The 18,231-nt window shown below is 35.4% G+C and overlaps 1 protein-coding gene across 2 annotated transcripts; it reads right to left on the bottom strand.

Moving 5' to 3' along the window:
* Window positions 1–99: 99 nt before the first annotated feature.
* Window positions 100–17,969, bottom strand: LOC107866336 (actin-depolymerizing factor-like). 2 transcript variants are annotated; one of them, XM_016712440.2, is made up of 3 exons: window positions 17,945–17,969; window positions 16,927–17,188; window positions 100–250 (listed from the first exon to the last, which is right to left on the bottom strand). In XM_016712440.2, exons 1-3 carry the CDS (start codon window positions 17,967–17,969, stop codon window positions 100–102), a joined length of 438 nt encoding a protein of 145 aa, XP_016567926.2. The 2 variants fall into 2 exon arrangements, with proteins under 2 accessions (XP_016567926.2, XP_016567927.2); XM_016712441.2 differs by having other exon boundaries at window positions 16,927–17,192; window positions 17,949–17,969.
* Between the last annotated feature and the right edge of the window lie 262 nt (window positions 17,970–18,231).

Raw genomic sequence — 18,231 nt, 5'->3', positions numbered from 1 at the left:
AACACGACGAAACATAGGCAGTAATCACTATGATACTAAGGCCCTGCTAGTTCTCTTCCCTTATTAGTGGAAGATAGATAATGTTTATTGCAAGATGGCTCAGTGAGCTCGGTCTTTTAGCACTTCAAGATCAACTTCTGTGGGATCAGTAGCCTGAATTTCATAATGAAAACCATCCAGCTCTCTTTTAAATGCATCTTTGGAGGTGGTGTAAACTATCTTGGCACGTATACAAGATGTTGTAGGAGACCTAAGAAAACAAAAGCAATGCACAAAGAATGTGATGGGGAAGAATTAAGTTGTTACTTAATAGTTCTCTGAGATGCTCGACTTTCACATCAATTATTAGAGAATGTAGAGTTTTGATAATAGACATGTGAATGAAGCATGTTGTGAAAGTTGGTCCATCCAAGTGTACAAAGTATAGTTGTAGGCAAGGTTGTTGATAAGATGATATTGTGTACAAACAGGAGTGGATAAGCAAGAACATTCAGACATTCTCTCAATACTTATCACTTCAGCAAAATGTATAAAAAGGAGAAGACAAATGCAGTATCCAGAAGTTGAATTGAACAAGGAGTTCAATAATAAGAGGAGATGAAGTATCAGAGTCCTGTTCAATATAGGAGGGAGAGAGACGACAACAAAAAGTGAGTGAAACTACCTGGGAGTCCTAGTGAAGATAGAAGAGTATATCAACTAAATGACTCCATCAGGTGTTGGCTTAAATACAAGAAATGACATTCAAAGTACTCACTCATGCACTGATAAGATAGTCAACAATCAGCAAAACAATTCACTTACTTGAAGAAGAACCTGTTCCCTTACATAGCAAGTCATAGAATTTGTGTAGTAGATAGGTTCTTTGAGTTGTACTGAGTCATTGTTATAGTCTCAGTGATCTATAAACTGAGTTAGGAGTTGTGTCTTCAAGTTAGGGAACTAGAAGACTTGGGAACACTCATCTTGGGAAGATTTGTGTTTTTGTAGTTATAGGAGTTAGAAGATTTAATTCCTAGTTTTACAAGAAGTCTTGTAACTTTGTTGATTGTTGAGGCTTAAGTGTCTTTAGTGAAGTTGGGGTTAAATCCTGTAGAGGTACAGGTAGTGATTTTTTCACCTTTCTTGAGCCGGGGATTTTCCACATAAAAATACTGTGTTCAAGTTTTACTTCTGTGAACCACGTTAGCTTACTTGTTTCACATATAGGCAACTAGTAGAGTATATTATTAAAATCAGTAGGACACATACCTTAACAAGTGGTATTAGAGCGAGGTTGTCTTAAATAGGGTTTGCACATAAAAAAAGATCACTATGATGAATTCCGCATCTCCTACTGGTCACAGTGAAGGTCAGTCAACTACTAGACCTCCACTTTTGTATGGTACTCACTTTGTCTAGTGGAAAGCTAGGATGGAGATGTTCATTCAAGGAGAAGACTATGAATTATGGAATAGGATTACTGATGGTCCTACTATTCCAATGAAGACAGAAGATGGTGAACAAGTCAAGAAAGTAAGGAGTGAGTTTATTGTTGATGATTTAATGGCATTAAAGAAATATGCTAAGGTAAAGAACATCTTAGTTTGTGGATTAGGACCTGCTGAATACAATAGAATATCAACATGCACCACTGCTAAATAAATTTGGGATGCTCTAGTCAATGCACATGAAGGTACCTCTCAAGTGAGAAAATTCAAGATTCCTCTCCTTTTCACTGAATATGAAGCCTTTAAGATGAAGGAAAATGAATCATTGCATGACATGATGACAAGGCTTAAAACTTTGACAAATAAGTTGACTTCTCTGGGAAAAGTCATCACTGAGGAGGAACAAGTAGAAAAGGTACTAAGGGTGCTACGAAAATCCAAATGGAATATTAAGGTCACTGCAATAAGGGAGGCAAATAAGGATCTCACAGGTATGACTTTGGATGAACTGGTAGGAAACTTGAGAACTTATGAAATGGAAATTGATGGAACCAATGAACAAAAACCTCCTAATAAAATCTCGGCTTTAAAGGCTTCAGATAGTGATAAAGAGATTGAACTAGACAAAAAATAAGTTGCCTTCATAACAAAAAACTTCAGCAAATTCTTTAAAAAGAAGAAGGGATCAGGTAGCAAGAAATATTTCAATGAAAATCTAAATGGATGCTACAAGTATGGTAAGACTGATCATCAAATTAAGGATTGCCCCCTCTGGGAAATAGAATGGAGAAAGGAAAGACCTGAAAAAGAACTGAAAGAAAAGGCTAAGAGGAAGAAAGAACATACAATGATAGCAACATAGGGATCTGATTCTGATGATGATGAAGTTGATGAAACAACATTTATGGCTCTTGAAGATTCAGACCTAAAGGAAGAAGATGATTCTTCTCAGGTAAGTATACTTGAACTCAAAGAAAAGTTGAATCTGTTTTCAAAAACTAAACTTATTTCCTTGATGAGTGCTCTAATTGATAATTTTCAAGAATTAACTTTTGATAGGGATGAGCTGTTCAACAGTGTTGCAAGTTTAAAATTTGATCTCATTGATTTAAAAACTTGCAAAAAAATTGTTGAAGAAGAAAACTGCACTCTTAAGAAATAGGTTGCACAACTTGATTCTTCAAACAATGATCTTAATTCTGAAGTTCTTAAATTAACTCTCACTGAAAATGGGAAAAATGCCATGAGTAAAATACAAGAAAATGCTGAATTAGAGTTAGCCAAGTATAAGTAAAAATATTGTGAGGTAACTGAAATAATGAATAAGCTGAGTCAAGAAGTCATTAAATGAAACTTGATCTTGAAAGAGCAAACAGGTGGACAAATTCCTCAAAAATTGTTCACAAGCTGGGTGAAAGAAATTTCAGTGAAAAAACAGGGTTAGGTTTTCACAAAAATCCTAATGATTCTCAAGACCTGTACTTTATCTGTGGTAATCTTGGACATCCAACCACTGAATGTCCTGTGGCTGCCAAAAGCAGACGTAGCAGCCAAAATCTAGTAATAAGCTCTCTTAGACCAAAAGAAAAGGAACTAATATTGGTCAGAGAAATAGGTCACATTACATGTTGCCTGCATGGACTAGAAAAAATTTAATTCATTTAGTTACTCATAAAACTGGACCCAAGCTTGTCTGGGTTCCAAAAACTAACCATTGATTTCTTACAGGTAAAAGAGAAAGAAAGCAAAAAGCATTGGTATTTGGACAGTGCTTACTCGAGACATATGGCTGGTGATAAGAAAAAGTTCCTTTCACTTTCCAAAATAGATGGAGGAGGAGTCTCTTTTGGTGATGGAAAAAAGGAAATCATTATTGGAGTTGGAAAAATTAGCTCATCTGAGTCAAAAACATTGGAAGATGTTTATCTTGTAAAAGGATTGAAGCACAACCTGCTGAGCATTTCACAATTGTGTGATAAAGGTAGTAAGGTCACTTATACTTCTGCAGGAGTTAAAGTGAAGAGGATGGACGCCAAAGAGATTGTGCTTACTGCAAGGAGATACAAAAATGTATACAAAGCTGACATAATGGTTATGTCAGGACCAGAGCTGACTTGTTTGAGTGCAATAGAGAATGATCCCCTCTTTTAGCACAGGAGACTTGCACATGCAAGTCTGAAACAACTAAACGTACTCTCTTCCAAAGATATAGTATTGGGATTACCCAAGACCAAGTTTAAGGAAGAAAAGTTATGCAATGCTTATGTAAGGGGGAAGCAGGTAAGATCTTCTTTTAAGTCTAAGAACCATGTCAGTACTACCAAGTGTCTTGATCTGGTTCATATGGACTTGTGTGGACCAATGAGACTTCAAAGTAGAGGTGAAAAAAGGTATGTTTTTATGATTATTGATGATTATTCCAGGTTTACTTGGACATTGTTTCTAGCCTCTAAAGAATATGCCTTTGATGTCTTTACAATTTTCATTAAGAAAATTAAAAAGAAACTGGGCACTTCATTAGTTTCCATAAGATCTGACTATGGTACAGAATTTGAGAATGTCAAATTCTTAGAATTCTATTCAACAAATAGTATAGATCATAACTTCTCTGCTCTCAGAACACCATAACAAAATGGAGTAGTAGAAAGGAAAAATAGAACCTTGGAAGATATGGCTAGAACAATGATGCTTGGAACCAATATCGCAAAAAACCTTTGGGCTGAGGCAATCAGTACTGCAGTATATATCATAAATAGAACCTTTGGTTGTAAATGCTTTATACATAATAATGGAAAGGATAATCTGGGAAAATTTGATTCTAAAAGTGATAAGGGAATCTTCTTAGGTTATTCACTTCATAGTATGGCTTATAGAGTTTTAAACAATAGAACAAATTGTATTGAAGAAAGCATGCATGTAGTGTTTAATGAATCCTGTGTTAAGACTAACCTACAGGAAGGAAGCGACTCTGAGAAACAGGTTACACAACCTAGTTCATCGGCTGGAGGCACCCAAATAGGGAGAATTGAATCTGAAGGCACAATGATAGGGGAAACTGAACCTCCAATTACCCCAGTTCAGACCATCAGCTGTGATCCCAGTAGCTCACAAGGCTTGATCCCAAAAGGTTACAAGTATCAAGGATCACATCCTATTGATAATATTCTCACTGGTCTCACTTCTGGTATCACTACAAGGTCTGAAATAAGAAGTATATGTGTTTTCAAGGCATTTCTATTAGAAATTGAGTCAAAGAAGACAACTGAAGCACTGCTTAATGCTGATTGGATCATAGCCATACAGGAGGAATTAAATCATTTTGAGAGAAGCAAAGTATGACACTTAGTTCCTCACCCAAAAGATAAAACAATAATTGGAACTAAGTGGGTGTACAGAAATAAAGTTGATGAGCATGGAACAATTACCAGGAACAAGGCAAGATTGGTGGTCCAAGGATATAATAAAAAAATGATTGATTTTGATGAGACTTTTGCTCATATAGCTATACTTGAAGCTATTAGATTACTTGTTGCTTTTAATGCCTACATGGAGTTTATTCTTTATCAAATGGATGTGAAGAGTAAATTCTTGAATGGAATTCTCAAGGAGAAGGTATATGTTAAACAACCTCCAGGATTTGAAAGCAAAGAGTTTCCTGATCATGTGTATAAACTAGACAAGGCTTTGTATGGGTTAAAACAAGCTCCTAAAGCATGGTATGAGATATTATCAAAGTTTCTATAGGATCATGGTCACACTAGATGTAAAATTGACAACACTCTCTTCTTGAAAACTAATAAAAAAGATCTGTTAGTTGTGCAGGTATATGTAGATGACATTATTTTTGGATCCACAAACATGGACATGAATCATAATTTTGCCAAACTCATGAGTTGTGAATTTGAAATGAGTATGATGGGAGAGATGAATTACTTCTTGGGATTGTAAATAAAGCAATCAGATTCTGGGACAATGATCTATCAACAGAAGTATGTAAAAGAACTTTTAAAAGATTCTTCATGGAAGAGGCAAAGGAAATCAACACTCCAATAGCCACTGCTACAAAACTTGACTTGGATGAAACAGGTTCTGATATGGAGTAAAAGATGTACAGAGAGATAATATGATCATTATTATACCTTACTGCAAGTAGACCTGGCATTGTATTCAGTGTGGGGCTACGTGCAAGGTTTCAAGCAACCCAAAAGAATCATATTTAAAAGCAGTGAAAAGAATTTTTAGATATCTCAAAGGAACGAGTGATCTTGGACTATGGTATCCAAAAGGTAGTAACTTTGACTTGGTAGGATACTCTGATGCTGATTATGCAGGATATTTGGTGGACAGGAAAAGCACTACAGGTATGGCACACTTCCTTGGATCATGTTTGATTACCTGGTCCACAAAGAAGCAAAACTCAGTAGCTCTATCTATTGCTGAGACTGAATATATTATTATTGGGTCTTGCTGTGCTTAGTTATTATGGATTAAACAACAACTCCTGGATTTTAGGGTAGATGTAGGTTGTGTTCCTTATTTTTGTGATAACACAAGTGCTATAAATATTGCCAAAAATTCTATTCAACATAAAAGAACTAAGCATATTGATATTCGACATCACGTCCTTAGAGATAATATTGAAAAAAGGTTGATATCAATTATGTTTTGTTCTACTGAAGAACAAATTGCTGACATTTTCACTAAAGCTTTAAGTAGAGAACAGTTTGAAAAAATAGGTTAGCCTTGGGGATGATTAAAATAGCATAAGTCTCCCTCAATGCTTGATTAGAATAAGTTAATCTTAAAGTTATTGTTAATTCATTCAGTCTCACACATTAAGTTGTGTATCCTAATTCCAACATTTAAGAGTATATTGAATTATGTATCTGTTGATTTTGCAGAGAAACTGGATCACAAAAGCAATTTATTCCATTTTTTCATTCAGGTATGATTATTGTTACCTATAGAGGCATAAAGAGAAACAAGTTATCTACCCAGTTCCTTCTTGTTACATTTAAACCGCCAACAATTCAAGAGTCACTCTTACTTCAAAAAGCTACTTCTTGCTTTCCCATCAGTACAGAACTTCTCATCATTACGTTCCAGCCAAGATACAGTCCCTCATCCATTCAGCTTTCTCTTTTTTTCTTCCTTAAATACGTTTCTCCCTTTCTTGATTCCTTTTCATTCCCTCTTCAACTCTTCACAAGCAAGAAAAAATTCTTGTTTTACAAATGGCATCCTCCCTATCTTCTTCATCCTCTTCATCTACTGACTTTGTCATAAATCCTTCACCACCATTGTTCTTCATCTAGACATCACCTTACCTCCCTTAATCCCTCCTCAAATCTCCCAAAAATTAATTGATTTCACTGCATTCAGAAATTTCTCAAACCCTTTTGCTCAAATTTCTTCACCTTCTTCATCCTTCTCAAAACCCTCACTTCCACCTCCTATCCCACTCTAAATTCTTAATGCTGATGATATTTCTATGGATAGAGATGACATTCCTATTACAGACTTAATCCCAAGAAGGTCCACATCCAAGCTACAAAGAAAAACCTCTTCCATCTCCATCAATGTTGAGGACACTGTTCTTGTAGAACCCTCTCCAATTGTATCTACTCCCCGTACCTCTCACACTCAAGGGAAAAATCAATGAGAAGATGCTTTCTTGTCTGAAGCTCTTCGAGCTAGCAAAAAGAAACGTGTGGCTACATCTGATCCCACTCCTCCTTGTGCATCTTCTCCTGATCTTCTTTTTTGATCAGTAAGAAAGAAAAAGACTATCATGGAAAAAGTCCCAAAACCCACTTTGTCTCGAAAATAATCTCCTAAACCTACTTAAAAAGTTTTCTCCTCTTCAAAATCCACTCCCACTGTCAAAGATTCCACATCCTCCATAGTTTCTCCTCCAAAGTCTTCTACTCGTCCAAAGAAACAGGTCACCAAACCTGTTCCTTATGACTCATTTGATTCTGAGTTCCATCTGGATGCCACTGCTGAGTTGGATCCTAATTTTGAGGCTCCAGAACCATTCTCCCATCAAGACACTCCTGAGACATATCATCTTTACTTTCAAAAGCACAAATTATCTAGAGGGAGAGTTATTAGTGGTTTTGGGGGTATTGATATGCAAAATTTACTAGGAAAATTGGAGTTTTAGGGATGGTCGCATCTCTTTCTTCAGGGAGACCTTCAGAGGTGATTTGCCCAACCTGAAGTATATGAGTTATACACAAATGGGGTGGGCATTGGTGAGATATTATCTACTACTATTACAAAGGTTACAATGAACCTTTATGTTGCTGATATTGTTAGGATCTTGCATATTTCTTCTGGGGGGTGGGGCCACTATGTCAAGGGTACTTGGCCACCACTTGACATAGGAATCCTCACTTGATCAATCATAGAAGAGTCCTTAAGAGGGAGATATCCCTACTTCACCAGCTCTATTTTGATGTAGTGCAAAAAATGATTATCCCTATGAAGGAAAGAAAGATTGTGGCTAGTTTTCTTAATCTTACTCTTATGGAACTGTTGGACACTGAGGTGAGGATTGATTTGCCTCGACTTATACTGAAGCATATACAAAGGGTTCTCCTCAATAAAGTCAATAGGCATGCCCTCCCTTATGAATTCTGGCTCACCCCTATATTTGAAGAGCTTGAGGTGTCTGTCCAAGTGTGGTCTTCACAAACTACTAAGAATATCATAGGGAGTGTGGACCACATGATGCTACCTATTTCTATGAGAAGTGTTGACAACCCAATACAAAGATTGAGGAATGCACTAGCTGCAAAACAGGGTGAGGTGAAAGTTGCTCAGGCTACTTTGGAGGCTGCACAGGCTGATCATGAGGACGAAAAAAGGCTCCTTCAAGCTCAAATTGTCTCCCTCACAACTTTTTTGGAAAAATAAAGAGTTGAGAATGTTGATGTTATTAGGAAACTGACCTCACTTATCCCCTTCTCTTCATCCACTTAGCCCCTTTCCTGTTGTCTTAGGCCTATCTCCTTTTGTTTTCTTCCTTGGTGACTTGTTATCTCTTATGTTGCTTTTGGTAAATTTAGTTATATTTTGATAATGAATGAAATGGACCTAATTTCTTTAAAGTGTTCTACTCCTGTTTTATCATAATGCATTCATGTTCTCTTACTCTAAATTTTGATTGCCTTAATGATAGCCTCAATGGCCATGAATTATTAAATGTTTTAACTTGTTGGGATAGCTTTTTGATGATGTCAAAAGGGGGAAGAGTATACTATGCAGTGCTTATAACTCAATTGAACTAACCTGTTTCATTCTGTGATTCTTTTATTTAAATTCCTTATTAAGTATATCAGGTTTTGTGATGTTGTGCTGCTAAGTTTGTCATCATCAAAAAGGGGGAATCTGTTAGGAAATGTAGAGTTTTGATGATAGATATATGAATGAAACATATTGTGAAAGCTGGTCCATCCAAATGTACAAAGCATAGATGCAGGAAAGGTTGTTAATAAGATGATATTGCGTACAAACAGGAGTGGATAAGCAAGAACATTCAGACATTCTCTCAACACTTATTACTTCAGCAAACTGGATAAAAAGTAGAAGACAAATGCAGTATCTGGAAGTTGAATTGATCAAGGAGTACAATAATAAGAGGATATGAAGTAGAAGAGTCTTATTCAATCTAGCAGAGAGAGAGAAACGACATCAAAAGGTGAGTGAAATTACCTGGGTGTCCTAGTAAAGATAGAGGAGTACATCAACTAAAGAAATCCATCAGGTGTTGTCTTAAATACAAGAAACGAGATTCAAAGTACTCACGCATGCACTGATAAGATAGTCAACAATCAGCAAAATAATTCACTTACTTGAAGAAGAACCTGTTCCCTTACATAGCAAGTCATAGACTTTGTGTAGAAGATGGATTATTTGAGTTGTACAGAGTCATTGTTATAGTCTCAGTGATCTATAAACTGAGTTAGGAGTTGTGTCTTCAAGTTAGGAAACTAGAAGACTTGGGAACACTCATCTTGGGAAGATTTGTATTTTTGTAGTTATAGGAGTTAGAAGATTTAATTCCTAGTTTTACAAGAAGTCTTGTAACTTTATTGAGTGTTGGTGGTTTTTTTCATCTTTCTTGAGCCGGGTGTTTTTCACGTAAAAATACAGTGTTCAAGTTTTACTTCTGTGAACCACGTTTGCTTACTTATTCCACAGATAGGCAACTAGTGGAGTATATTATTAAAATCAGTAGGGCACGTACTCTAACATCAATACAGTAATATGTGGAAATCAAAAAATGGATACTGAAGCAAAGGCAATAATAACAAGAGCACATTAAAAATTCTTAAAATTAAATGTCGCATTTTGTGGGACTACAGTGGGTATCTTGCTGTTATTGTATGCTCCCAAACCGTGGTTTTATCTTTGTTTCCTTCTTAAATAGAGCATCATCGACGGTCATAAAATGAAAGTAAGATATGATGTCTTATTCTTTCAGAAAGTACAACCAAACTAATATTGTTTTGGCATTTGGGAAAAGTGAAACTGAGACAAATATTTCGACATTGGAAAGAAATCTCGCTGAAAAATAAAATAATTATAAATAATTTACCCATGAGACAAAATGTTCTTTCAGTGATTGAAAAAAATTAGCAAACCCCATTACAATGAATGGTACCCATGCCATCCAAACAAAAATGACTCATGTATATCAATTTCAGGTTGAAGATAATAGCAGATTGCAGAGATTTATCAAATTAACCATTTGACAACATTGAGTTGCACTGTTCTTTCCTTGTTTATCAATTTTGTAGTTCAACATTAGGTATTTTTAGGGCTTGATTAAAGAACATAATCAGATTTGGTTACGACTCGGCAAAAAAGGAGGGATTAGAGGAATTAAATTGAAGGTGAGAAGGGTCAATGGTTGTTCCCCTCTTGGTAAGAAGTGTTGGTTTTAATTGGTGTGAATGGAAAATGGAGGGACACAACCTTTGAGCAAAAGACATATTGTTTTAGAAAAGGTGTGACTGTTCATCTAGTTGTTTCTGTTCAGAAAAAAGATACAATATTTAGAATGAAAAGACATGACTCTTCCAAAGGATAAACCTATTGCCACCTTTCAGAAGAGGCATCTGATGGCTATATAAACCTGTTTTCATCCACAGGTTTAGATTTGAATGAAAAATTTTCTAAAATAAAAACTCTTCTTGTCTTCAAAACATTCTTTGTGATCAATCAAATCATTGAGTGAGTTCGATAAATCCAATTATTTGAGGTACCACTATAGTTGGATTGAAAGCCATTTTATCCTTGGAGGAAGATTCCAAAACCTCGGGTACAATGAGGGGAATTATTCCTTAAGGACACTCCATGAAGTCGGGGGACTTGGCTTTATTTTTCTGTTTCATCTTAATTTCTGAAAAATAAATAAAACACACTTCTTAGAAAGATCACTTTGATCTTGTGTTGAGAGTGTTTTTGTACTTCATAGTATTCTTGTTTTAAACTTGAACTAGTGTTGAAGTTGTTGTGTCTAAATACATATTCTTGTACCCAAAAACATCATAAAATAACAATCTTAAGGAATAAAATTTTTTTTTGCAGAATCTGTATTGTTTATTTTTGAAGATTAAAGCTTTAAGCTTTCTACTCCGTTTGAACTTAACTAGTGATTTGAAGATATAAAATCTTCATCACAAGTTAAAGATGATTCGGTTTACGATTGGAAGTCATAAAAACTTCATCGTTAACTAGAAACAAGAAGAAGAGTTTAAAGTTGCTCAACTTTATAAGTAGTATTCTGAAAATACTAAATTTTATTTCTTGTGGTGACAGGAAAAATTACTAACGAAAGTCAAATGCAAGATGTGGCTATGACTGTGGGGGCAACTAGTATTGCCTCAACAAGTTGAGTGAATGCTCCTCAACCAATGGCACCTGCAGAGAAGCCCAAAAAATTTACAGGCATTGACTTTAAACGATGGCAGCAAAAGATGTTCTTTCACCTCACCACTCTATGCCTTTAAAGGTTCACTACTGAGGATGCTCCTGAGATGCCCGAGGGAACCTCGGACAAATAGCATTTCATGATTGTAGAAGCTTGGAAACACTCAGACTTTCTTTGCAGGAATTATCTATTGAGTGGTCTCCAAGACAACCTCTACAATGTTTAAAGTGGAACTATGACATCGAAGGATATGTGGGGGGCACTAGAACGAAAATATAAGACAGAGGATGCGGGAATTAAGAAATTCTTTGTTGCAAGGTTCTTGGACTTTAAAATGATAGATAGAAAATCGGTTGTCTCTCAAGTGCAGGAATTACAAGTAATCATTCATAATCTCCTAACAGAAGGTATATCTTTAAAAATACCTTAGTTAAATAAATTGAAAATGTTCTTAGTACTCACCTAAACTATTTTGTAGGTTTGATTGTGAATAAAGCATTTCAAGTAGCAACGATCATTGAGAAGCTACCACCTATGTGGAAAGACTTCAAAAACTACTTGAAGCACAAATGCAAGGAGATGACTGTCGAAGATCTTATTGTCCGATTGCATATTGAAGAGGATAATAAGGCTGTCGAGAGAAGGTCAAAAGGGAATTCTACAATTAATGGAGCACATATTGTAGAAGAAGACCAAAACAATTCTAAGAAAAAGAAGAAAGTTGAACAAGGAAGCAATCAAACCAAGAAGAAATTCAAGGGAAAGTGCTTCAACTATGGCAAGATTAGCCATAAGTCCACAGATTGTCGTGCCCCTAAGAAAGGCAAGAGAAAGGACCAAGCAAATATGATTAAGTCCAATAAAGAATGTGATGATCTATGTGCTATGTTTTCAGAATGCAACTTGGTAGGGAATCCTCGCGAGTGGTGGATGGATTCTGGTGCCACCCGCCATGTTTGTGCCAACAAAGAGTTGTTTTCATCATTCTCTTCGGCTTAAGTAGAAGAAATGATCTACATGACTAACTCCGCTACGGCTAAGGTAGAAGGAACAGGAAAAGTGGGCTTGAGAATGACTTTAGGAAAGGTCTTAACACTTAACAATGTCTTGTACATTCCAGAATTATGTAGGAACTTGATTTCTGTTTCACTTCTAGACAAGAACAGATTCAAATGTGTAATCATTTCTGAAAAAATTATAATTAGCAAAGGAGAAGTGTATGTAGGAAAAGGCTATCTCACCGAGGGCCTTTATAAGATAAATGTAATGAATATTGAAATAAATAAAAGTTTAAATTTTTCTTATTTGCTTGAGTCTTATAATTTATGGCATGAACGTTTAGGCCATGTTGATTATAAAACGTTACAAAAATTGATTAACTTAGAAGTTTTGCCAAACTTTGAGTACAATAAATCAAAGTGTCAAACGTGTATGGAATTAAAGTATGCAGAGCATCCTTATAAGTCCGTTGAAAGGAATTCCAATCCTTTAGACTTAGTACACACTGACATTTGTGATATGAAGTCAACACCATCACGTGGTGGGAAAAAGTATTTCATAACTTTTATTGACGATTGCACTAGATATTGTTATGTCTACTTGCTAAATAGTAAGGATGAAGCAATAGATGTATTTAGGTAATAAAAAACTGAAGTAGAAAATCAGTTACACAAAAAGATAAAAATGATAAGAAGTGATAGAGGCAGAGAATATGAATCTCCCTTCGCCGAAATATGTGTAGAAAATAAATTGTCCATCAAACTACGACCCCATATTCACCTCAATCTAATGGAATTGCGGAAAGAAAAAACCAAACTTTGAAGGAAATGATGAATGCCTTGCTTATAAGTTTTGGTTTACCACAAAACTTGTGGGGGAAGGCTATCCTTACAGCCAATCGTATACTCAATAGAGTTTCCCTTAGTAAGACACAATCAATTCCTTATGAAAAATGAAAAGGAAGGAAACCTAACTTGAAATATTTCAAAGTGTGGGGGTGTCTAGCAAAGGTCCAAGTTCCTATACCTAAGAGGGTTAAGATAGGACCTAAGACTGTGGACTGAATGTTCATAGGATATACTAAAAGCAATAAAACATATTGGTTTTTGGTTCATAAATCCAAACATCCGGATATAAATGAAAATACGGTAATTGAATTAGATAATGTTGAATTCTTTGAAAACATTTACCCGTATAAAATTAGACATGAACAATCTAGTGGAGGGTCTAAATGACCTCGAGATGAATCAAGTGAGAATGTGCATAATGAAGAGAATCCAAGACGTAGTACACGCCAAAGAACTTCTACCACATTTGGATCAGATTTTGTAACATTTCTCTTAGAAAATGAGCCTCAAACATTTAAAGAAGCGATGTCGTCGTCAGACTCATCCTTTTAAAAAAAGGCAGTTAATAGTGAAATTGATACAATCTTAAGCAACCATACATGGGAATTGGTTGATCTTCCTCCAGGAAATGAACCTTTAGGTTCTAAATGGATCTTCAAAAGAAAAATGAAAGCGGATGGTACTATTAACAAATACAAGACAAAACTAGTAGTAAAAGGCTTCAAGATAAAAGAAGGCCTTGATTACTTTGATACATACACGCCAGTAACAAGGATAACATCGATTCGAATGTTAATTGCCTTGGTGGCAGTATATGGTCTTGAGATCCATCAAATGGATGTGAAAACCGCATTCCTAAATGAAGAATTGGAGGAAGAAATTTACATGGAACAACCTGAGGGTTTTGTGGTTCCAGGAAAGGAGAATAAGGTGTATAAACTTAGTAAGTCATTGTATGGACTAAAGCAAGAACCTAAACAATGAAATGCGAAGTTTGACCAAACCATGTTGGCAAATGGGTTCAAGATAAATGAATATGATAAATGTGTTTACATTAAAAACACTCTGAATCACTAAGTCATTATTTGTTTATATGTGGATGATATGATTCAGACATAAATGCAACAAAACAAATGCTCGAAAGCAAGTTCGATATGAAAGACCTTGAAGTTACGGATATGATCTTAGGTATAAGAATCTATAGAACTCCACAAGGGTTGGCATTGTCACAATCTCATTATATCAAAAAGGTACTTGAAAAATTCAAGTATATGGAATTTGGTATTGTCAAGACTCCTTTGGATGTGAGCTTTGCACTTCGAAAGAATGAAGGTGAAACTGACTCACAATTGGAGTACACAAGAGTATTGGGAAGTTTAATGTATATAATGAACTGTACACGACCAGATATAGCATGTGCTATTAGTAAATTGAGTCTGTACACAAGTAATCCCAACAAAACTCATTGGATGGCAATGAAAAGAGTTTTAAGGTATCTTAAATACACTCAAGACTATGCCTTGCATTATAATAAATATCCTGCGGTATTTGAAGGATATAGTGATGCAAATTGGAGCACCAAATCGAACAAAGTAAAATCCACAAATGGATATGTATTTACTATCTATGGAGGAGCAGTCTCTTGGAAATCATCCAAACATACTTGTATTGCTCGCTCTACAATGGAATCTGAATTTATCGCATTGGATAAAGCCAGTGAAGAAGCAGAATGGCTCTGGAATTTCTTGGAAGATATTCCTTATTAGCCCAAACCAGCGGCACCAGTATGTATAGAACTGTGATAGTCAAGCGGCAATAGGTAGGGCAGGGAGCATGATGTACAACAGTAAATCTCTTCACATACGACAGAGACATAATACCATTAGGAAACTTCTCTCTAGTGGAATTATTACTGTTGACTATGTAAATTCAAAGAATAATGTGTCAAATCTACTTACAAAAGGCCTATCTAGAGAAGGAGTGGAAAAGACATCCAAGGGAATGGGTTTAAGGCCTAGGACAAGTCAGCATGGCGGTAACTCTACCTAGCAGACTGGAGATCCTAAGAGCTAGGTTCAAGGGGATCAAACAAAGTTGTGTCTGAAAGGTCAACTTATTCTCATGATGTAGACAATGTTCAGTAAACAAGGATAAGACTTAAGGTGAAAAGTCTTTTAATGATTATCTAAATTTGGCAGATTTGACCAAATAATTTAATCTATAGGATTGAACGTTTAAATCACCTATGTAAGGGCGAAGTGAAAGTCGCTTCAAGGAGAATATTAGTAAAGTCCTATTCACTAAGCTCTCATGAAACCAGAACATGTTCATGGATGAAAGAACAAAACCGTGAGAACCATAAATGGTAAAAGATATCAAATCTACCGATTGACCGAGTGCATCCGATGCATGTTCACTACGGAAAGTTTAAAGGAAAACCTACTTATCCAGATGCAATCAGTCTTTGCTTGATGATCATATACTTGTCTGTAAAGTTTTACAAAGAATAGTCATTCCCCATTCATGTAGGGGATTGTTAGGTTTAATTGGTGTGAATGGAAAATGGAGGGACACAACCTTTGAGCAAAAGACATATTGTTTTAGAAAATGTGTGACTGTTCAGATAGTTGTGTCTGTTCAGAAAAAGACACAGTGTTTCGAATGAACAGACATGACTCTTCCAAAGGATACACCTTTTAAGTGAACCATTGCCACCTTTTAGAAGAGGCATCTAATGGCTATATAAACCTGCTTTCATCCACAGTTTTAAATATGAATGAAATTTTTTTTGAAATAAAAACTCTTCTCGTCTTCAAAACATTCTTTATGATCAATCAAATCGTTGAGTGAGTTCGACGAATCCAATTATTTGAGGTATCACTATAGTTGGATTGAAAGTCATTTTATCCTGGGAGGAAGATTCCAAAACCTCGGGTACAGTGAGGGGAATTATTCCTTAAGGACACTGTGAAGTCGGGGGACTTGGCTTTATATTTCTGTTTCATCTTAATTTCTGAAATAAATAAAACACACTTCTTATAAAGATCACTTTAATATTGTGTTGAGGGTGTTTTTATACTTCATAGTGTTCTTGTTTTAAACTTGAACTAGTGTTGAAGTTGTTGTGCCTAAATATAGATTCTTGTACCCGAAAACACCATAAAATAACAAAAAGTATAAGAGGAAAAGTAAAAGTAGAAATAATGCTTAAAAATTGGACAAATTTGATGCTTCCCAGGCAAAAAATAACAAAGCCCTTTGAAGTGCAGGGTTATCTAAGCTACTATGTGAATTAAAACATAGAATTTACGTAGCTAGAGATTACACAAGTACTACTACCATATTGCATTAGAAAATGCATAAAATTTGTGATTTAGAAAAAATTGTTGATTCCTGATATGATAAAATCATACTACAAAAAAGGACATCTACACCTTCCAGTAGACAAATCGTTACCTCCATTATATATCTGTACGAGGTAAAGGTAAGGTATACGTACACATGACCCTCGCTAGAGCCCACTTGTGAGATTACACTGGGTATGTTGTTGTTGTTATTCCTTATCTTGAAAGGGAACATCTAGGAAGACCAAGGTGGTGTACAAGTTTGACATTTTTCTTAAGACAGGTGAAATCAGCAAGATATGAAACAGCAGTAGCAATCATATATACAGAAGAAAATAGACACAAGGAGGTAGGGGACTAACCAATGAACAAAGAATATCTTGCTCTTTTGGAAATTCTCGGAGGTCACAAAATCAAAGTCATACACGGCATATCGGCAATCATTTTCTGCCAAAGAAGCAGTAAAATCATCAAAGATTTCAGTAGGGTTGCCAGTTTTCTCAACAACAACCTCCTTTTTATTTTCATCAATTTTGATAATCACGTATCTATGAACCTGCTTCCTCTTCAGCTCCAAGAATGCATTTTTGCCGTGATCAGCCACACCCATTCCAGAAGAAGCATCTGGCTGAAGTTTAAGGAAAAATTCAGTCTAGTGTCAATGCTTAACATGGAAAGAGAGAGAATTTGAGGATTTCAAATACCAAATATTTTAGTTCTTCACTAAGCTCCGGCTTACGATAGACTTTGAAGTTGAAACTTGAAAATTTGAGTTTTTAATGTTGTGATTTTTGAAATTTGAAGTTGTATTTAGACATGCATTTTACTTGGAACAAATTTGAAATTCTGTGAGCATTATGTCCCCAAAACTGGTTCACTTGAAAATATCTAAAGACCAAATTTCATGGCCAGACAAATACTTGAAGATAAATTTTTAAAAACTACTCCAAAAATTCATGGTCAAACGCTAGCTAAGAATACTGGATTAACTTTCAAAATTGGAACTTTTATTTTTTGTTAATAATGAATGGTGTCGAGCCAATTTAGAGTTGGAACACCTTAGACGCAGGACTAGACGTAACTTTGTTGCAGTTTTTATACTCAATTATAACCTATGAATAGCACGTGGGCCATCCTAGTTGGGAGGTGTAACCTTACAACTTGAGAAGTTGGTGCTCAACAAAACCTCATAAGAATCAGCGATTCCTAAGGGACTAAAACATAAATATTACTTATGGTGCTTAATTCAAAATTATCAAAGAGAAATCAGGAACCTGAAAACATTTACTGCAGTTGATAACGTGGAATTAAGTACAAAATAAATAGTGAGCATACAAATTCATCAAAGGCATGAACAAAACATGATTAAAGATAAAAGACTTACTCCTCTGAATCTGAAAGTCATGATTAGTTAATGTCTAAAAATACTGGAGAGCAAAAAATCAAAGAACACTTGAGAGGAAGAAAAAAGAGAAATGAGTTGAAGGCAGTGTTGGTTGAAGAGATTATTAGTTTGAATAAAAGAAGAAAAGAATGAGAGATACTGCCAAAATGAAGCAATAATCGAGTATTATTTCTTCTTGTTTTGTACACTAGTTTTCTTTTTTTATAGAAGTCCTTTGTCTCTATCAAAAAGAGGTCCTCAATACACCTTGTCAATTCAGGGT

This window comes from Capsicum annuum, chromosome 3 (genome assembly GCF_002878395.1).
Source record: "Capsicum annuum cultivar UCD-10X-F1 chromosome 3, UCD10Xv1.1, whole genome shotgun sequence".
In the NCBI taxonomy this organism is placed as follows: Eukaryota; Viridiplantae; Streptophyta; class Magnoliopsida; order Solanales; family Solanaceae; genus Capsicum; species Capsicum annuum.
Note: the sequence above shows the minus strand (reverse complement) of the source record. Positions and strands in the feature narration are given on the sequence as shown.

What these genes read in the sequence shown, in the direction of transcription:
- LOC107866336 (XM_016712440.2), bottom strand. Translation starts at nt 17,969, where the DNA reads ATGACTTTCAGATTCAGAGGAGTAA. An exon ending in TTTCAGATTCAGAGGAGTAA is followed by an intron (nt 17,189 to 17,944) that starts GTCTTTTATCTT and finishes AACTTCAGCCAG; the next exon opens with ATGCTTCTTCTGGAATGGGT. An exon ending in AAGATATTCTTTGTTCATTG is followed by an intron (nt 251 to 16,926) that starts GTTAGTCCCCTA and finishes TTGTTTTCTTAG; the next exon opens with GTCTCCTACAACATCTTGTA.